Source organism: Colletotrichum lupini, chromosome 7, assembly GCF_023278565.1.
Source record: "Colletotrichum lupini chromosome 7, complete sequence".
Lineage (NCBI taxonomy): Eukaryota > Fungi > Ascomycota > Sordariomycetes > Glomerellales > Glomerellaceae > Colletotrichum > Colletotrichum lupini.
The window spans coordinates 2,445,083-2,464,692 of record NC_064680.1 but is presented as its reverse complement, the minus strand read 5'-3'; the positions used below and the strand labels follow the sequence as shown (position 1 = coordinate 2,464,692).

The window sequence follows — 19,610 nt, the reverse complement described above, 5'->3', positions numbered from 1 at the left end:
TCTAGTACATGCCATATATGATAATACGAAAGGGGAGGGGAGGGAATATCTTGCAGTCCTTAACGAGTGACGTGACTGGGAAGGAGATCCATGACCGGGGGAATGAGCCCAAGGACAAAGGGGGAAGGAATAATAGATGCCATCTGGAGACATGGGCAGAGACCGAGGACTGGCTTGTATGTATGTTGTTCTGGATCTGCGCGTAGGACAAACAAAAGCAAGCGAGTCGGGGCCATCTTGGACCAGCTGATGATTGTGCCCGTACCCAATACAGTACCTATCATGGTCGGATTGGGGGTGTTAGTCAGGGAGACTATCAGCTTGGGATGGGCAGATCTACTTACCCATGGACAATGACAGGTGGAGGGTGGTAATGGAAGTGGTCGTGTGTGTGTGTGGTGCGGTGCGGTGCTGTGTATGCATGTTGCGGCGGTGCAAAAAGCCAACCTGGCCCCTGTCTGGTCGTGCAGGCAAACTGCGTGAGAGCGGAGGCTGCAGAGTCGTGTCTTGTCAGTCCGGCCGGGGGTTGCTCGCTGCCCGGCTCCCGTTAGTTTGGTATTCAGCCATTGGTTATGTCTGTGGGTTGCTATTACTGGCTTTTGTGACTTTCAAAAGTACAATTCTTCTCGAGGGGGGGCGGGAGACTTCTCCGGAGGGATCTTGGGGTGGTAGGCGGCCCCAGAAGGAGGGTGGCATCGCATCTGTTCATCGCCGGCCTTTCCAGCGTGAGATATGTGATTGTTGCGAACAAATGAATCCATATTACTTTGCTGTTATGTTTGGAACACCTTGTCGCCCTCTTCAATCTCGTCTTCCATGTTTCCCTCCCCAGTCCCATCGAGCATCGTGCAGTCAGCCTTATGAAGTGATTGACAGCGAAGCCATCGAGACAATATGGAACATCGTGGCCGGCACAGAGCGCGGGATTCAGCAGGATTCGCTCCATCTTACTATTGGCGCTGGTCGTCGTACTAAACGACAAACCATCGGTCAGCTGCATTCTAGAGCGAGATGCAACTCGATAGAAGTCCTCGCCGTACGACGACGCGGGCGGCGACGTGCAGAGAGGAGCAACCAGTTGGATGTAATCCGGCCCGTAACCCTGGCACCTACTTGCCAGCCACGACCGAGGGTTTTGCGAAAGCTCGAAAGTAACGAAAGCAGGAGAAATAGCAAGCTGTTCAACGTCCTGACAAGGAAAACGACGGCTGGTGCCCAGAGAGCACAACATATTGCCAGCGGAAAATGTCGAAACGGTAACAGCTCGCTCCCAGGAAAGCCATGGAACCGGGCCGTGCCCTGCTCGCCTGGGGTAGCTAGGATTGACCGGCCATGCCGCAATCTCGAGAATGAAAAGTCGGTGGTTGCCAGCGAACCGCTGACCGATGACGATCTTCCAGATGGATGCCCTCAAGTGCCGAGTCTCACCTCACTCTCACCGACCGGCGACCGGTAAGCACTTGCTTGGCCGCAGTTGAGACAGCAGCGACTCGCTGCTTCCAACGAGTGACTATTCCCGTATCTTCCAGGTTGGTGTGGGCAGCGCAGCCCTCTAGGACAAGCTGCAGGAAATCAGTCCCTCATCGAGGGGCCCTGAACCCGAACAATCCAGATTCCAGGTAGGGAACTGACGGGGCAAGGCAATCCCCAGGCTCGCCAGTGTCAATCATTCGGCATTATCCGCGTCCACCGGACGCACGCCGAGAAGATGCAGAGCCTCTAGTACCGAACGAGGGGTAGGACGCGAATCGATACTGCCGGGGGGTACGACGCGGAACTTGGAAGATGGAGACATTGGCCTCCAGGCCACGTTCTCCTGCGTATTCCCGCTGACGCGATGTGGGAATGGATGAGTATTGAGGGGCGGGTTGTTTCAGGAAACAGCATGCGTTCGAGGACAGGAAGAAAATCTTCAACCATCACAGGCTGAAATGGGCTTTGTGGATGTCCCCGAGTCTGCAGAGTCTTCTCATCCACCGTTTGTTAGTCAGACAGGCCAAGCGGGCGTGGCCAAGCTGACGAAGGGGGGGGGGGGGGCTGAAGACTGCTTCTCTTAGTCTCTCGCCATCCTCTCTCCCGGCGGCCGTAAACGGGCAAGCAGAATATCAACCGGTGACGTCCATCGTACATGGCATGCCGATTTTGGTTGGCTGGCTCGTCGGCCAAGGCGGTGATGAAGAAGCAAAGGGTTCGTGTTCGTTACCGTCCAGTAGCCAGTCCAGCTGATTTGTGGTGGCTAAGTTGTGCGGTTGCCAACCACCTAACCAAGGTTCAGATGCGTTGCGAATAAGTTGGGCATTGGCTCTTAGCGGCCGCTCATAAGGTAGATTGCCCCCACAGTTGCCCGCCAGCTGACATCTAAACTGAGTTGAACTTGCCAGGGCGCCCTGCTCTCTCTCTCTCTCTCTCTTTTTCTGGTCCCTGACATGCCGGTAAACACCCACGCGCAACACAAACACCAGAGACACCATTAACCTTCCTGGCCCTTGCAAGATCTCATATTTGTGCCCTGAACTAGCCATTCAGTCTGGGGGCCGCGGCGGCTGCGGAGGGCTGCCGTTGGTCTTGGATTCTTAAAGCTGTCGTTGGAAAACCTGGCTGTTCAGAGAAGAATCAGGCGGGCCAACTGCCCATTTCCACTCTCGTCTGCCAACCAGCACCACCGCATTCAAACAAAGAAAACGTTTGCTCTTTTCTTCTGCATTTTTCAAGACCACTGAACAAACCTTGCCTCACTTGATCTCTGCTGTTTCGCCCCAGGCGCGATTGCCGCACAACTTCAACCCTCCAACAACTCTGCTCGATTCTTCATTTTTGACTTCTTTTCTGGGAAAACAGACTTTGGTTGACCTTGCCTAAAGACCGTTGAGAGTCAGGAAGCGAGTAATACACCTATACTCTACCAGGCCAAGGCCAAGACAAGACAGCCTTAGAAGGCTAGCCGTTCTATTTCCGACCTCACGAATGGCACCTTGAGCCGGCAGCTTCTGCCCTCCTGCTACCAGAAAAAAATCCCCCTGTCCTTCTAAACCCCCTGCCATCCGCCCGCCCGCGTTACATTGAATGCCCCTCGAGGTTGGCGGTTCGCATTACACTTACAGTGGGAGCTGAGACATCGTGGTTCGTTCTCTCCAGCTTCCCTGAGGCAGGCTTGCTTTTTCCTTTCGAGTCTTTTTCTATTTCATGTAGAAAAGCTGTCGGCCTCGGTGATTTCTGGCCCCATGTCCTCCACCCTGGCTGGTAAACCCCATATCTATCGTCTGCCGTCCCGTCCGTATTTTCCATGGATTTCCCTTGGTGCTCCTGCCGTTCAGTGCGTGTGGCCCGTGGAGCCCCGTACGGACGTAAACACGCACAAAGCCCCAACTTGGCATCATTCGATTCTCCTCAGCAGCTCAGGACACTCTCTAGTCTTTGGGTTTACCTCCTAGATCCGATCCTGCCGAGAAAAGGTCCGCAATGGAAGTAATATAATGATTGTTAAGGGTGGAGACTGCATACGGACGTACAGTATTACAGATCGACGCGCGCAAAGGCACGATGAGGTCCGTCAGTGGCGGCAGAGAGAGGGCCTGCCTGCCTTGCCAAATGCCAATATAAGGTACGATTGCGACTAGACCCTCATCTCTTTCGGCCGGTCAGCGTCGGATTCGCGAGCCGCTGCCAAATCTGGCTCTTCAGTTGAGTTGTTACGAGCATATACGGGCGGTATGTCAGCACGGGAAAAGAGAGTCACGTTGGGAGGTTTTGATGTAAAAGGTGTTGGGTATTAATCTGATTGGCTCGGGCTGCCGAGTCCAAATCTTGCTATTAGTTGTGCGATGTCGCGTCGCTAGCATCTCATCCTTCTAACCTCATCCCGACTCTACGGCCCTTGTGTTGGCCTTTTTTATCTGGGAGATGATGATTCCTTCTACAAAAGAGAATATAGGCTCAATTCGTGGCCTATTCCTGGACGTCTTCCAACCGCCCAAACTTTCTACCCTTGCCAAGTGGCAAAAGGCGAGCAAGCGCCGTTGATGATGACTGCATACGAGTGCGTCGATAATCATTCGAAATAGGAATGATTGAGTAAATAATGTTATTTGACTCAAGGGAAGAATATGGTAGTGAGCTGGTATAGTCTACCATCTTGATGGACTCTTTGGAACGTCGTAGTCTGACGACATGGGGCCTCCTGGAGGAGGCCGAGTCCAAGAATGGTAACTTTCCGGGTATCGAATGTTGTATTTTTGTAATTTTTGTTGTTTGCATGATCGGTCATCCGAGATCGGTGATTCTTCACATAATCTCGCTTTGCTTGCGGATCTCCTTGGAGGTAGTCGTCTTCATGAACGACTTGGCCGCGTGGCGGGGCACGTAAGCGGCCTGCTTCGGCTGGTCACCCATGAGGGACTCTTGCTCCTCCATGGTGCCCATCGACGTCAAAGAGGCCAAGGAGCCGCTCCGGCTGTTGGAGCCCAAGCGCGAGGACAGGGAGAAGGTGGCAGACCGAGGCGAAGACGGAGCCGATGAAGAGGCAGTAGAGGAAGAAGAGGTGGAGGAGCGGCGACCGGGCTTGAAGGCATCGAGCCAGGAGCCGACGTGCTTCTTGGACCACATTGGGAATGAGTAATCGACGATTCCGAAGGATCCAGGGGTGTTCATTGAAGGGAGTCTGGGAGAATGTAGTCAACAAGGACTATTGTTTGAGTTTTTTTGATTGTTGGAAAAGGCGTTGAGAGCGTTGTGCTGCTGAGAACGGAAATCGGGATGGATGGGCGGGTTGGACCACGATGTTTTAAAGACACGAGAGCAAAGAGATGAGTCTGAGATTGGTGATGGCGAACAAAAGAGCAGCCACGCGGGAGGATCGAATTGTCAGATGGAGAGGGTAGATCGAAGCCGAAAGGGTGGTGGAGTTTTCGAGAGGCGTTCAAAGGAAAGTTGAGAAAAGCGCAGTAGGGAAAAATAAGATGGAGCTACAACCACCACAAGTCGAAGGATAGGATATTTAGTTCAGGACCGGTTCACGATGGTACGTCCGCAAAAGGCAGAGGCGGAGCAGGATGCTTCCGCAAGCGGACGAGAGATATATCTACCGGATGGGAAGAGAGAGAGCGGGGAGGGCGACATGGGCAAAAAATGTGGCCACTGTCAACACACACACACACGCTGACTGACAATGCCCATGATGGGATCAGGAACGACAAAGATTCCAGCCAACATGCCCACGCATGCCCCCGCGCAGTCCGCGCAGCCTCTGCGCATACCTCAGCCCGACTGAGACATCAACAAGTCCGTCGCAACGCCCCGTCAACGCCCTTGCTGTTTGCGAACAAATTCCTCACGGCCACATTCCTGCCTCGGCCGGCCCATTGTGTAAGCCCCGGCCTGCTGAGAACAGGCTTGCCGGTTCTCGCTGTCCGGCTCCACGGTGGCTTGGCCGATGGCTGGAATGCTACGAGAGGAATGGACGTTCACTAGACACCAAGCGCGTCATGTTCTCTCAAGAGCCATCACATCCCGCAGGACAGGCCACCTGCTGCCTCTACCACAGGCAAAAGCCACAAGGCTCCCGCGATCGATGCTGTTGGCAGCAGACCGGCGTGAAGACCGTGGGTCAACAGCCGAGCTGTCATTCTCAAGGGAGGCGCACATGGCGTAGGTATATGCGGACTGGGAGCCAAATTCTTCAAGGAAAGGCTAGCGCTACACATTGTTCGGCCTAGCTTCGGGAATGCAGCACGGCCTATTGTCAGAGTTGACGCAAGCGGAAGGTATGCGAAAAGCCAGAGATAGCAACGAAAAACTCGAACCCGTTGCGATACCGGTAACCCTGGGAAAATTCCATTATCATTCATCTATGTGCTAGGGCAGGTGGGGCAGGGCCCAATGTTGCCTTGAATCACTCATCCTCATCTTGTCCCTCTTCATCCTCATCGTCCTCGTGCGTGATGAATGGCACAAATCGGAAGTCCAGAAAGCTGACTCCGCCGCCCTCCACCTCAACCATGAACTGCAAGCTCAGAACGCCTTGGGCATCGCCGCGGAAGCTAATTTTGCTAGCAATCCGCATCGCCTCGCTCGAAGACTTGATGAGATCGAATTTGTAGGTCTGGGTCCATCGATCCTGGATCGAAAAGGTCTCCAGTAGCTCGCGGCCTTTGGCGAAGTCCACGCTGGACGACCCCAGGTCGCCAGCACCGGAAAGGGAAAGGTAGGGTTGATTCTTCGAGGCTGATATGGTTAGGCGGCTGGGGCCGGTGGGTGCAAGCTCGGCCAAGGCGTCAAGAAGGTAGCGTGCCTGCATAATGATTTTGAAAGACAGGTTTTCCCGGTCAAAGGGTATCTCCTCTGGGATTTCCGGCAGATAGGTTGTGAGGCTAGCGGTAGTCTTGACCCCGCTTTCCTCGATGATAATGTTGAATTGGCCGCCCTCTTCGGTATATACCAGGCTACAAGTCCCGCCAATTCCCAGAGTCTGGTTACTAAAAGCATCTGGTCGGTAATTGCGGAGATTACTGCGGTACGGGTCCTGCTCGGCCTTTTGCGTGCGCGTCGCAATGTCCACGGCGCCGAAAATCTGAAGCGTCTCGAGAAGTGCTGGGAGTGTGATTTGGAAGTTGGGCAATGGCTCGTCCTCCGCAAGATTCAGAGAGTAGGACGTAAATAGTTTCTTGTCGAGGAAGGCAGTACCTAGACGATGGTCAGTCATCCTGTCCACTACAAATACCGGTCGCCAAACTTGCCTTGCATAACCCTAGACAGATCGGCAGCAAACCTGATGCCATCTTCCTGAAGTTGAACATGGACCTTGTTGGAGAAGCTGATGGTCCTCAGCAACTGGTAGAGCGGTCTCGTCGAGCTGGCCACAGCGCGGAACAGCGGCTGCGGTACCGCACTGGGTTGGGGAAGAGCTGCCGACATGACTTCTACTGGCGCTGCAGAACTGTGTATTTGGAAAGTCACCTGATATGGAGAGATTGGTGAAATGGAAGTTCTTGGTTGTTTTCTAAAGTACAAGGTCGCCGCCGACTCGAAAAGCTTCTTGGGGTATCTTAGACGTAGACTCCGACCGCGCAGAACATGTATACCGTGCCGAATCTAAGTACGATATTAGTAGAGGACCTCGACTGGGAAATGAAGGCCGTCTGGCTTACGCAATTGCAGCTGAGGCAGGCACGCCAAGCGCTGTGATGTTGATGAAGGAACGGTCTGCATTGCGATATTAGGCGATGAATTTCGAACGAAGGTGCTCGAACAAAGCTTACTCAGAGCGAAGAAACCAGTGATGGCAACACCAATGAGGAGAAGAAGGAACGCAATGAAGAATTGGGAATCCTTGGCGACGGCGGGTTGGAACGGCGTGCTAGCAGCAGCTTGCCAGACCTCAAGCAACGAGGAGTCCATCTGCTGATCGGGGAGAAGACAATTGATTGTTCTTTCGTGTCTGAGTCGTTTGCGTCGATGTCGCAGAAGGTGGTCCGGACCGTTGAACAAGGCTTGCACAGAGTCGTGAATGTCCAGATGTATCCGGAGAGTGCTGTCAATGGGAGATCATGAAGCGCGGGTTGTAGCTTCCCCCAAACGTGTTCTGAGCTCCAAAGGGTCCCACCGTGAATTGTGGCCTGAACCAGAAAGAGCTTAGCTCAATCCCACTTTCCCCTTGTGCATCGACCCACTTGGCGCCATCCGGCAACGGAGAAACGGCAGAGCCTAGCGCGGCATGTCATCAACCATCCAGGAACCACCTCGACATCATCCATCGACAAGGTTCATCGAAATAGGCCTGCGAAGGCTCGCGATCGAGGTCAAAATGAAGGAAGAGAGTAAGTCGCATGGTCGCTGATTCAACATATGGCCTTAGGCATGTGCTAATATCGCGTCACAGCCACGAAGCGCAAGGCTGAGGAGGAGCCGTCCTCCCCGATCGCGAATAAACGGGTCAAGCACAATGAGTCGGCCGAACCAGAAAAGAAGCCGGCAATGAAGCCCATCCCCTTCCCCGAAAAGGTGAGCTCTACTCCTCAAACTGCGTCGCGACCATCGTACAGTTGATGCCCGCTACGCGCTCTCCATGCGCGTCCTCCACCTAGACCCGCCGAAGCTGACCATGATTTGCGACAGCCCGCCGTCATCGAAGAGCGCACCGGCGAGATCGAGTTCCGGGTAGTCAACAACGACAACGAGCGCGAATCCCTCATCATCCTCACCGGCCTCAAATGCATCTTCCAAAAGCAGCTCCCCAAGATGCCGAAAGACTACATCGCGCGACTCGTCTACGACCGGACCCACTTGTCCATCGCGATCGTCAAGAAGCCCCTCGAGGTCGTCGGCGGCATCACCTACCGCCCCTTCAAAGGTCGCCAGTTCGCCGAAATCGTCTTCTGCGCCATTAGTTCTGATCAGCAGGTTAAGGGATACGGCGCGCATCTCATGTCCCACTTGAAGGACTATGTCAAGGCGACCAGCGACGTGATGCACTTCCTCACGTATGCTGACAACTATGCCATCGGATACTTCAAAAAGCAAGGTTTCACCAAAGAGATCACGCTGGATAAGAGCGTATGGATGGGTTACATCAAGGATTATGAAGGCGGTACGATCATGCAGTGTTCAATGCTGCCCCGCATCCGATATCTCGAAATGGGCCGCATGCTCTTGAAGCAAAAGGAGTGCGTCCAGGCCAAAATCCGCGCCTATTCGAAATCGCACATCGTCCACGCTCCGCCAAAAGAATGGAAGTCTGGCGCCAAGCCAATCGACCCGCTCACCATCAGCGCCATTCGCGCATCAGGCTGGTCGCCCGATATGGACGAGCTCGCCCGCCAGCCCCGCCACGGTCCCAACTACAACCAGCTTCTCCACCTCCTCAACGACCTGCAGAACCACCAGTCTGCCTGGCCCTTCCTCGTGCCCGTCAACAAGGACGACGTCGCCGATTACTACGAAGTTATCAAGGAACCCATGGATCTTAGTACGATGGAGACCAAACTCGAAGCAGATCAGTACGCAACGCCGGAGGACTTTATCAGGGATGCCAAGCTCGTCTTCGACAACTGTCGCAAGTACAATAACGAGTCTACGCCGTATGCGAAGAGCGCCAACAAGCTGGAGAAGTACATGTGGCAGCAGATCAAGGCCATACCCGAGTGGTCTCACCTCGAGCCGTAGAAGGGCTCGATGAGACCCGGGAAGGGCGATCCAAGGCATGTGACGCCGCAGCAAGAAACCCCAAAGGCTACCGAAAATCCTTCGGGGGGGTTGAGGCGGCGGTCGCATAGGGTGCGTCGTGTGTCGTAGGGCTTGGTTGGTCACGAAGTAAGTGCAACGAAAAGAAAAATATCGGATTGGGGCGGGTTTGAAGCTTCAAGGAGTTGGCGTTGGGTGGCGACTGTACTTTTCTCTACTCGATAAGGGACTATCAGATAGAGCTTTCCGGAAGATTACCAGCAGTGTGCTTCTAGTCAGGTCGGGTCGTGGCGTTCGGGAAAGGCCGCGAGGCTGCTATGTCAAGCCAACGACTGAATTGAAATGTTTTACCAAAAAGCCGCATCCCTCAATCGCATCTGAATCATCTCCACGAGCATGAGACTTTTACTGACATGGCATGTTGTACACGTAGGTAGGTAATCGAGCAGGGTTGTCACCAAAATTAGCACTTTTATAACTAAGGTCTCTTAGTTAGATACAAACGGCCTCCCTGGAAGCGGGCCTCAAAATGCAGAGAGTTCTCGTTTCCTCATAATTTCTTGTGCTCGCTCATCCAATCCCTTGCAATCCCACAGAAGCATAAGAGCAATCCTTCCAACGCCGTATGGGGGAATAACCGAGTGATGTGTAGTGGGTAGTCGCCTTGTTGGGGCGATCCTCCCTTTGCCCAAAAACTCAAGGAACTCTAGTATTGAAAATTTTGAATCAGACTAAAGAAATCGCCTCTTCGACTGGAGATGCGGGTCGAGGCGTTCGAAGAAATCCAGCGGTATACCCGCTGCCGTGATCACGGAAGTCTCGGGTCTTCTCCGGTCGACAACGGGGCCCAGTTCCATATCTGGCTCCAAGTGCTTGGGTCGGAGTATACGAAAGTTGAAGGGTAAGGGCTGGCCCATAAAGCATGGTAAGCGTCGACATCAAACTCGCCGGTCAGCAGGTTTATGATCGGTCGATCTATTGTTGGTTGACGTCTGGTGGGCAACATAATCTCATGCACAGTTCGAGATAGCTCTTCCCCGCTTATCACATTCATTTGGTCAACGAATGTTTCAGGCCCACGAGAGGGAACGTCAGGCGCCGGAACTTCCTAGGCCCCGGGTGCCTGTGCCATCCTCTGCAAATTCGGGCTAGCTGCGCTGTCGCCGACAGGGAGCCGCAAATCTGAATATGTACGTCTCCAGTTTGAGATTCCGCCAATGTGATGTTCGTCAGTGCCTCTGCGTTCCCGTGCCGCATTGCGACTTGAAATAGAGGGCAAGCGAGGAGGTGCTGCAGTTTCCTCGCCACTGCTCGAGTTCTGGTTCTCAAGCGTACGGCGAATAATGTCGTGGAGGAAGTCGGGTATGTCTTGCCACTGACCAGCGCGAGCAGCGCTCAGCATGCGAGGGGGGAAGAGTGCTTGCGGCACAACTGCAACGGCTGCCGGATCAGCTCTCGATGGTGAGATGTCGTCGTTGGAGAGATATGGCAGCTCGCCACTCTCAATAACGTTCTTTAGCCACTGCTCCCATTCCTCGTCCAAGACCGTAGACATGTCTCCAGCCTCTCGTCGTGCTGCCCTCTCTCTCAATCGCTGGTTCAGAGCAACACCGACGCTCTCGAGTTCCTCGTCACTCTCTTCACCGTCCATGTCCTCGTCTCCAGGGTCGGTGGCATCATCTGTATCCACAGACCTTGATCGAGGGTTTCGAACCGGGGCCGCTGGACGATCTTCCGGCTCGATCCAGTCAGGGAATCCATCGCCGGCAGTATCTCTAATGGAGATGCCTTGTTCCTTCTCGTAGCGCTCCTTAGCCCATCTTGTGCCCTCCCATTTGGTCAAACCCGCAATCTCGTTAGGGGTCAGATGGAGGTTATCAAACGCTCGGAACAAGCGGCGGTGCCAGGTCCAACGACTCAGACGAATACGGTGGATGGGGTTGCAGTAATCCAAGCCCGGGTACTTGGCTTCTTGAGTATCGAGATGGCCGTAGAAGGAGTGAACCTCTTGACGAACCTCCAAAATCAGGCTGCGCTGCAAGAGAGCATGGAAATTTTGAGGGTCGCTCGCGCGAGGCTTGGGAAACATGTGCTCATAAACGAGCTGGTCAATGGGACGGCCCTTCATTTTCGGGATCGGCTGAGAAGAGTGGAATTTGCAGCTGAGTTTGGCGCAATAGGTGTGCAATCGGGTGGTATATTCGTAGCAGCTCGCAACAGATAAGACAAGCGTTGGTAACGCCGCCTCTGTACTGTGCTGTTGGTCCGCTCACAAATTGCCTGTGAAAGGTGGGAACTGATATGCGGCCGTGGAAGAAGTCGAGGCGTCTTCGTCAAGGCCGATGGAGGGGAAGTCGTAAAATTTGCCGTCGACCGGTTTCTTGAATCGTACGTCACGGCCAGAGAAAGAGGGGGGTTCGGGAAGGAGCTAGGGGCCGGGCTGTCGCTGTGTCGTCTGAAGAAGGGACTTCGAACGGTGAAGCGGTCTGCGCTTGAACGTAGGTTATTGTTGTTGTTGTCGTATTGGCGTGAAGGATGTTGAGGCCAAATTTCTTTTCCAACGAAGGGCAGTCGAAAAAGGGAAGAAGTCGTGAATATGGGAGAGTGTGAACGGGAAGAAGTCGGAACTCAGCGGCGAGAGGCGGGTAGGGTGGGAGGGCGAGGCAGGCGAGGCGAGGGTGTGTTGCGTGAGCGTTGGTGAGGTGTAATGGGGAATCCAGGTGCAGGGTGTGGATATTTGATCGTGGGGCCTTTCGAGTGGGACGTGGACGTGGGACGGGGATTCAGGCGCGGGCTCCTTCAAAAGAAGGTACGAAGACGAAGTACTGACAGAGTACCCCAACCTTGAGGTAAATAATAAATAGTGACTGAGATGGTGCCCTTTCCCCGGGTACGTCTGCTAGGTAAGGTGTGTGAGGTGTGTGCAGCGGCGACTGCGGCGACTGCGGTTGGAGTGTCAAAGGAGGGAAGGGGAAAAAAAAACGGAAACAAAAACTAAGACTGGCACTGGAGAGCTGGGATTGGGACTAGAGGACTGGACTGTGGTGAACGGGGAATGCCTTGGCTGACAAAAATAAAACAGGAGGCACCACCTATCATCATCCCCTTCCCATCCTTCAAGAAAAACAACCTATCTGATAAATGACCAGCACCTTCCATGGTACCTTTAGGTAGGTATCTCGAGTCGAGAGTTCCCATCTCTTGATATTACTGGACCGTGCTAAGATTTTGGTGCCTGCTTCATATGCTACGCCTCATGGTCCGTAGCGCCTTCTCACCGTGCCTACCGCAATGCACCTTGCCTTATTCTCACGTACATGGCCCGAAATGGTAGCTCAGCGAAGGAACTGTCTGCACGCACGTACCTTGTATAGCTGGCAGCTTCCTATGATTGACTTTCTTGAGATCACATTAGGGATACCCTCAGACGTTGGATTCTGGAGGTTCACGGGCAGTCTTGCAAGGCCCCCGTCCCAAATCCTAAATGTCAATATGTCGGGCCAAATCGCGGACTTTGAGCCTTGAGATAAAATAGCCCCGCACTTCCATTCTCTCAGGTCTGTCACTGCTGTGCCCGGTACTTGGACCCCTAAGGTATCTTTCCTCCCGCCGCTTCGCTCGAGGTACCTCCATCCAACCACGGGTAAGCAAAGGTATATTTCCTTCTTCGGACTGAACATGCCGGAGCAGACTACTACTACGTAGTACACTGCAATACCTAGTACACTACGCGACTACTACAACACAACAATGGTCACTGATTCGTTCTACACTTTTCAAGAGTCTATTGGTCGTGCAGGGCCTGGAACACGCGATCGTCAACCTCGATTCCGCCGTTGGGATGGTGGGCGCCTCGTTTTCTCGCAACCGGTCTTGCGTCTCTCAAGTTTCATACCGTCGCTTTCTCTACCTACACTACCGGTAGAGATGGCGGACTTTGGATTTGAGCAGTTAAAACAAGGCAAATCGGCCCCTCTGCCTCTCTGGGTCTGTCAAAAACCAGCAGCTGTCGGACAGGGGCAACCCGAGTCATTTTCCATCACACGCTGGAGCGACAATCCTTGGCCTATGACATCCGCATCGAGCCAACTCGTCGCTCAACCCGGGAAACCGCAACATGACGGACCGAAATGGCGAACCCGGACATCACGGGTGCCTCCCATGCTCTACACTAGACCGACTGACAAAAGGTTGCTCATCTGCTTCCTGAGGTGCACAGGCTTCATCACCTCCCCTCTCACAAAAACCCCTCGCTGCATCACCACATCCTGCAGGGATTGAGGCCACCAAAGGTCAGATTCAGGCCTCGACCAAGACCTGCCGGACCTGACACAGGAGAAACCCGAGCCAACGGCGCGCTTCTTCGGCTGTCCTTCGCAAACACACACTCTTCCACTCCGCGACGGCCTGCGCACTTTGAACTTGCCATCAGCCTCCTTGTAATACCGCTTGCCCTATGGCCGCAAACCCCTCCGGCCATGGGCTCATCTGACCTCGACTGACCGCCTCGACTACACAGACCCAACAGCCGCCTTACAAGCCCGTCCCCTACCGTCTCAGGAACAGGGGTCCTTTTCATCGCAGCCAATCACCTTTCCAAACCTCCCATCCCTGCGGTCATCCCGCCCTTCCCTGCCTCCGCTTCATGCATTCACGCCAAAATCTTCTCCTTCGCCCCATTCACTGCCATCCGCAATCTCACTGGTTCCATTCTTCTTCTTCAACGACCCTCAAGGCTTGGACCTCAATCTGCTCGGTGCAGAAGGCGAGAAAAAAGCACAGCTGCATTCTGGAGTTGCTGAGAATCTGCATCATATTATCTCCGTCAAAAACCGTATCGTCGAGCGGGTCCCGTTCGGCTGCATGTCACTCCCGAAGGATGCATGACGCTACATCTCCGAACGGGTTGCCGCTTTTTGGCGGAGCTTTTCGTCGCAAATAATTCTTTTCGGGTCCGTCTAAGCCTCGTCAGCGAGACTTGACTTTCCACAATATTAGACTGATTAAAGACCCAGAGGAAGCCTATATCTCAGCATCGGGAGCGTCTTCACACGCTGCTTCTGTCCTATTAGTCTCAAGTGGCCCAAAGTTTAGTTCAAGCAAAAACCTGCAAACCTACAATCACTACTCCGCACACCCACATCGATACTGCCGTGGCATTTGGCAGATCTCTTGGTTGTGGAATGCTTCCAATTCTGCCCCACACATCTTTTGTTGCGTAAGGCAGCTTCATCGGAACTTTGAGCGGGGGAGACAGCAGACGACACCTGGAAAGCAGAACCCAATGGAGTGGCGAGGAAACCTCGTGATCGCCAGAGTGCCGGCCTCTCTCCATCTTAACTTTGTCGGCCGCCAACCGTAAGCTTGTCCATGCAAATTTCGCATCAGACGCGACAGGGCTTGCACCCATGGCTTCCACTGGCTTGCGATTATGGCGCGCTGTTCATGGCTCAGCTCTGAATATGTGTCTGCGTAAGGTAATCATCGCTGTGGCTGGCTGACTTGTCAGCTTAGCCCAGTCTCACGTAGTAATGGCGGTGTCATATAAGACAAGTTCTCTCTTGATGTGTAGGTACTCATGGTGACGGCGTCCCCCTTGACATGCTGCAAGCAGTTGGCTTAGTATCGAATTTCCTATCTAGGTCATGGTTCTACTAGCTTGGACCACATACACGCCAAGACGATGGAGCAATAACGTTGCTGTGCATATCATTCATGACCTGAGTAATCAAGTAGATTGAGATGCTTGATATTTTGTGTGACTATAGTGCAATGCATCCTATGACATGGCTACTGCCGTTGAAACGTACATATCCACGAATACAAATGAACAAGCGATGAAGGAAGGCTTGCCAGTCTTTCTCTCGTCTTTTTCGATTCACTTCCCACGAAGTGAGAACATAATTTTTACGTCTATTTCTTGAGGGAAGCATGCAGTCTGCCATCAAAGCATCGATAGGTGACAGGTTTCCGGTTGAAGCAGCCCGAGTGGCTTCTTGCCAGCTTGTTTGCTGTGAAGAATGACTTGACAAGTGGGTAAGAAACAACGTGTTCCGACCCACAACATACGGTTGGTATTGAGACTGTATATCTAGCAATAATCATATGAACCTGAAGAAGTATATACGTTGTAAGTCTCGAAGCTGACGATGTCTAGCTGACTCGTATTGGAAGGGGCCGGAGCTTAGAACCCCATGCCTCGCTCTGATAACAGTTCTATGCGGTACCGGCACGTTAAAGAGAACAGCAGGGTCGTACTCAATAGGTGTTCGAAGTGAAGGTAAGACACCCTCGATAGGAGCAGGGGAATAGGAGCTAAGAACGGATGGGAAAGTCGGTTAGTGAGCACCTTTAGTCTCAGTAACGTTTTCTGAGTGATGTTCTTACAGCAAACAAAACCCGCACTATAGATGGTCAAAGGTTGGAAAATAACGTGGATCATGAGAGTTTGACGTGATTACGCTTTTCATTATAATAGATAAAACACCAAACTTATACTGGATATGACGAATGAACTTGACCACATTGTTGTCACTTTGGCGCTGAGCTCCCAGTCCAAGAGGGAGGGCACTATAAAAATAGCGAAAGACCGATTTCTAAACTCTAGTCTCTTCTCCCAGCCAAGGCAAAGTGACCTGTCAGGATTCTCCTGGAGGTTAGAGGCGGGGTGAGATTGGAGTATGGAAGGGAGACATATGTTGAAGACTTCCGCGGTTTTGTTGATCTTCCTTTTCACGTCGAAGGCGGTGTGTTCTCCAGAGCTGGCCGGAGACCGTCGGGTGTCTTTTGTGGATGCTTCATTACTGAATACACAGGTGATAGCGGCCAGAAACGAACGATATCTCCTCGGAATTTCCCTTGGCGAAAGATCCTGGCGGTGGGGTCGGTGGGACGATGATACTGCAAGTCATCTTGAGCCATCCAACAGAGGGATCGACTGTCGGTATGTGAATCCCGCACATTCCGTCCGGTTGGCTCGGAGTCGCCAATACTCCAAGACATACAAGGATTCCAAGCGGGCCTATTGCGACATTGGATATCTCAACGAGCTTGAGTCTGCTAAAGAGGAGGTACAAGTCTCTGCGTGGGGAGCGAACTTAAATAGGCAACGCTCAGTTATCTAAGAGGATTAACCAATTTCCATAGCCAAGTTGTTTTACAACTCATAGGATAACCGTTCTTATAAAACTTTATGAATACCCATGAGACATGAATACCCCAAATAAGTATAAGTTTAGCCGTATTGATTGAAATTGGAGGGGTTTGACGTGGAATTAGAATGTCCTTGCTTAAGAAGTACTGTATTCCTATTGAACGGCCAACTTGGCGCATTATCTCTGTTCTGCATCTGGTCTAGTCGTCCGCCCTCAAGGGCTCCGAGTAACTCGTCATGTCTTCATTGTCAACCAGCTGAATTCCCTTGAAGCTCTCGTCATCGCTATCATCATCCTCTTCCTCTTGAACAGGAACAGGGAAGGTCTTGGGCCTGATTGGCAGTTCCGGACGGCGGTTCAAGTCTATAGCACCATCGCTCTGGAACGAGTGGATGGCAGAAGGCCTGGGAGGAAGCTCTGGTTCCTTGCCCGGCTGACTTGGATCATTTTCGACAGCAGTAGGAACTGGGTTTTCGTTCTTTGCCCCCAGAGCACTGAGATTCAGGGGATCAGCAGGCTGAGCGCTTCTCGCCTCTTGTTTCTCAGGAGGTGGAGAGCCTAGACTACGGAGCTCCTCGTGGTGAGGCGACCGCGGTCCCTGCTTTGCCTGGCCAAGACTTCTCAAGTTCAAGGGGTCGCCGCCACCGCCTCCCAAAGGATCGAGAGACCCCGAAACGGTTGCACCACCATATCTAGAGACCTTGTTCCGGTTCGGGTTCTTTTTCTTCTTCTGTTCAGGTGGGTCAGGATGTAACGGGTGACGCAGCTCGTTCGGGAACCTGGCGGTCTGCTTGGATCTGATCGGCTGCGGCTCCGACTCCGGATCAGGTTGCGCCTCGAGCTGGATAAGCTCGCCCATCTGCAAACCCGCCTCCTCATCCGTAATCTTGATGTCTAGGTCTTCGTCCTTTTCTATAACGCCCTCGCCGCCCTTGACATTCGGGAATCCGCATCGTGTCAGGATCTTGGCGATCAAGCTCGGGTAGCGGAGGTGCCCGCTGACTTCTGCGCTGAGGTTCAGGTTCTCGACTCTTTCAATGTCCTTGACTTCCTGGAGACCTGCGATGCCTAGCTGGAGAGAGGTGGTACGGTATAAGAACCCGAGAATGTAGTCCGTTTCCGAGTACACGTTGACGATGCGGCCCGACACCACGGACCGCAGGACCTGCCAGTGCTCCCGGTTGGACGGCACGGGGGCACCGATGAGCACCACGGTGTCGACTAGCCCGAAAGCCTGACGTTCAGCGAGTGATCGCAGACAAGAGTAGATGACGCGAGCGCCGAGCGAATATCCGACCAGAGTCACGGGTCTTTCTCCCTGGACCTTGGCGATGAGAGCATCAGCGAGAACGCGACCGGCCTTGTCTGAACGGTTGCGGGCCAGGTTGAAGGGGTTGTCAATCTTTGAAGCGGCGCTGATGAGGTAGGCGGGCCACAGAGCAGCCCAGAGCGAAGCAAGGACAGTGCGCTTGAGGATCTCAATCTTTACATAGTTCCACGCGTACGACGAGACGAGACCCTCGAGCTCAGCACCGAGGGCGAGAAGTGACTTCATCTCGTAGCGCAAGGCAAAGACTTCGGACTCATCACCCAGGCTGCGCCACGGCTTCGTCACGTCGCCCTCGTCATTCAGCCAGCCGTTGATGCCAATCGTCACGCGGAGGCGGGCACCCTGCTTGCCGTCCGGGTCAGCGCGTTTATAGTCCTGACCCCATTCGTCCTTGAGCGGGAGGAAGCGGAAGTCTTCCACCTCCTTGGCGTAGGTATCCATCATCTCGCCCGTCATCTTGGCTCCGAACGCGCCAAAAAGGGTCCCGACCAGCGCGCCGTTCATCCAAAAGATGCCGAGGAAGCTCGCGACGCCTCCCAGGCCGACGCTGCCCATGATGCCGCCGATGGCGCCGGCGACCACAGGGGCCGCGAGACCACCCGTGATGCCGATGACGGCGGCGCCTGCCACGGAGGCTAGGCCGACTTTCCAGAAACGGCTCTTTTGGTTCTCTTGTCGTCGCTTCGCGGCCTCGGCCTCGGCGGACATGGTGGCCTTTTGACCTTCGGAAGAGGTCGCAGATTCAACCAGAGACTTTGCGATTTCCGTCTCCTCGGCGATGAGGGCCGAGAGAGGCAGACCGAAGGCGGACGTGAGATACAGGGCCAAGACTCTGGAGTGTGCTGAGTAGCAACCGGTAGACAAGATGAGAACCAAGAGGCAGCTTAGCACTTCTTTCCTATCATTCGCCGGGATCGTGATGAACCGGCTCGGAATAGGATGGTAATGCTCCTGCAGTGCGGCCACCTCCTCGTCGACCTCGTTCGCCGCCGGAGAAGAAGAAGTAGTCTGAGAAGCATCTCCAAAGTTGATCAAATCCTCTCCGACGCCGGGAGACTCTGCGTTCAGTTTCTCCTGCTCATCTAAGCGCTTCTTCCTGGCCTCGAGGATCTTGTCATCGTCCTTAACCGAGACAATTTCCTTGACCTTCTCGAGGACCTCCTTCCGCCACCCGTCAAAGTGCTTGAGCGCCGCCCTCCTCAGGGCCCGCAGCTGAGCGCTGTGCACGCCGGAACCGCCGCGGTCCGGGTGGCTGGGGCTGCTGCTGCGTCCGTCGCCGCGGTCCGGGACGAAGAGCGGGGCGTTCCTGTCCTGGAGTGACGGCGATGCCGGATTGCCGCTGGAATCTGCTGCTTGGTCGCCGCCGTCTTTGAGCTCGAGCTGCGAGCGCATGTAGCCCGTGATATCGAAGAGGAGGGTATAGAACGCTTTGCGGCGAGCCGGGTTAAGGACCACCACGAGCTGGCGGGGGTCTGCGGCCAGGGGAGCCATGATTGCGATGGGCTCACCGCATCCGATGAGACTTATTGATGGGGAGGTGACCGGATAAGAGAGATGTGCTTCGGTATCAAACAACAATCTTGAGGAATAACAAGTCGAGGTAAGAGGCGGGTAAGATGTAAAACCAAGGACACGTGAGAAGAGATGTAGTCGAGTCACCTGAGGTGAGGAGAATGTGCATTAGGTGTCGGGTTGATCTGAAGTTAGGCAGACGTCTATCGGAAAGATCAACAGGGACTCTCAGCTGCCTGTGCCGCCGCACAGAGATTCCCTACAGTTGCACATCTTACCGGAGTTTAGGTGTTGATGTAAGCCCCCAAATCCTTCCCCAGCAAAAGGCGGTCTCAGTGTCCGGTCCGTGCTAATTTCCAGTCTCCATCCTTGCATCATCCATGTGTAAATGTTTCCAGGGTATATTTCATCTGCAAACGGCTTGCAAGCAGGCCGATTCT

General features: G+C 53.8%; 10 protein-coding genes across 10 annotated transcripts; 4 read left to right on the top strand and 6 right to left on the bottom strand.

Annotated features, from left to right (window-relative positions):
• Nucleotides 1–59: 59 nt before the first annotated feature.
• Nucleotides 60–1,920, bottom strand: CLUP02_13769 (uncharacterized protein; the record flags this gene model as incomplete). The annotated part of the gene is made up of 7 exons (XM_049292706.1): nucleotides 60–277; nucleotides 345–475; nucleotides 594–1,393; nucleotides 1,440–1,562; nucleotides 1,629–1,652; nucleotides 1,700–1,829; nucleotides 1,883–1,920. 7 exons carry the CDS (start codon nucleotides 1,918–1,920, stop codon nucleotides 60–62), a joined length of 1,464 nt encoding a protein of 487 aa, XP_049149852.1.
• Nucleotides 1,921–1,944: 24 nt separating this feature from the next.
• CLUP02_13768 (uncharacterized protein) lies at nucleotides 1,945–3,773 on the top strand (the record flags this gene model as incomplete). The annotated part of the gene is made up of 10 exons (XM_049292705.1): nucleotides 1,945–2,006; nucleotides 2,058–2,188; nucleotides 2,369–2,432; nucleotides 2,463–2,558; nucleotides 2,607–2,683; nucleotides 2,761–2,844; nucleotides 2,985–3,240; nucleotides 3,361–3,452; nucleotides 3,512–3,549; nucleotides 3,618–3,773. 10 exons carry the CDS (start codon nucleotides 1,945–1,947, stop codon nucleotides 3,771–3,773), a joined length of 1,056 nt encoding a protein of 351 aa, XP_049149851.1.
• Nucleotides 3,774–4,281: 508 nt separating this feature from the next.
• CLUP02_13767 (uncharacterized protein) lies at nucleotides 4,282–4,647 on the bottom strand (the record flags this gene model as incomplete). The annotated part of the gene is made up of 1 exon (XM_049292704.1): nucleotides 4,282–4,647. One exon carries the CDS (start codon nucleotides 4,645–4,647, stop codon nucleotides 4,282–4,284), a length of 366 nt encoding a protein of 121 aa, XP_049149850.1.
• Nucleotides 4,648–5,498: 851 nt separating this feature from the next.
• CLUP02_13766 (uncharacterized protein) lies at nucleotides 5,499–5,843 on the bottom strand (the record flags this gene model as incomplete). Its single annotated transcript, XM_049292703.1, has 1 exon — nucleotides 5,499–5,843. One exon carries the CDS (start codon nucleotides 5,841–5,843, stop codon nucleotides 5,499–5,501), a length of 345 nt encoding a protein of 114 aa, XP_049149849.1.
• A 44-nt stretch (nucleotides 5,844–5,887) lies between these two features.
• On the bottom strand, nucleotides 5,888–7,392 carry CLUP02_13765 (repair protein Rad1/Rec1/Rad17; the record flags this gene model as incomplete). Its single annotated transcript, XM_049292702.1, has 4 exons — nucleotides 5,888–6,698; nucleotides 6,764–6,931; nucleotides 7,143–7,197; nucleotides 7,254–7,392. The coding sequence occupies 4 exons, from the start codon at nucleotides 7,390–7,392 to the stop codon at nucleotides 5,888–5,890; spliced, it is 1,173 nt and encodes a 390-aa protein (XP_049149848.1).
• Nucleotides 7,393–7,708: 316 nt separating this feature from the next.
• Nucleotides 7,709–9,156, top strand: CLUP02_13764 (uncharacterized protein; the record flags this gene model as incomplete). The annotated part of the gene is made up of 3 exons (XM_049292701.1): nucleotides 7,709–7,811; nucleotides 7,874–7,995; nucleotides 8,110–9,156. The coding sequence occupies 3 exons, from the start codon at nucleotides 7,709–7,711 to the stop codon at nucleotides 9,154–9,156; spliced, it is 1,272 nt and encodes a 423-aa protein (XP_049149847.1).
• A 1,126-nt stretch (nucleotides 9,157–10,282) lies between these two features.
• CLUP02_13763 (uncharacterized protein) lies at nucleotides 10,283–11,302 on the bottom strand (the record flags this gene model as incomplete). The annotated part of the gene is made up of 1 exon (XM_049292700.1): nucleotides 10,283–11,302. One exon carries the CDS (start codon nucleotides 11,300–11,302, stop codon nucleotides 10,283–10,285), a length of 1,020 nt encoding a protein of 339 aa, XP_049149846.1.
• Nucleotides 11,303–12,465: 1,163 nt separating this feature from the next.
• On the top strand, nucleotides 12,466–14,061 carry CLUP02_13762 (uncharacterized protein; the record flags this gene model as incomplete). Its single annotated transcript, XM_049292699.1, has 6 exons — nucleotides 12,466–12,668; nucleotides 12,732–12,797; nucleotides 12,897–13,385; nucleotides 13,467–13,613; nucleotides 13,703–13,878; nucleotides 13,910–14,061. The coding sequence occupies 6 exons, from the start codon at nucleotides 12,466–12,468 to the stop codon at nucleotides 14,059–14,061; spliced, it is 1,233 nt and encodes a 410-aa protein (XP_049149845.1).
• A 1,793-nt stretch (nucleotides 14,062–15,854) lies between these two features.
• Nucleotides 15,855–16,298, top strand: CLUP02_13761 (uncharacterized protein; the record flags this gene model as incomplete). Its single annotated transcript, XM_049292698.1, has 1 exon — nucleotides 15,855–16,298. One exon carries the CDS (start codon nucleotides 15,855–15,857, stop codon nucleotides 16,296–16,298), a length of 444 nt encoding a protein of 147 aa, XP_049149844.1.
• A 229-nt stretch (nucleotides 16,299–16,527) lies between these two features.
• On the bottom strand, nucleotides 16,528–19,149 carry CLUP02_13760 (YSIRK family gram-positive signal peptide; the record flags this gene model as incomplete). The annotated part of the gene is made up of 1 exon (XM_049292697.1): nucleotides 16,528–19,149. One exon carries the CDS (start codon nucleotides 19,147–19,149, stop codon nucleotides 16,528–16,530), a length of 2,622 nt encoding a protein of 873 aa, XP_049149843.1.
• Between the last annotated feature and the right edge of the window lie 461 nt (nucleotides 19,150–19,610).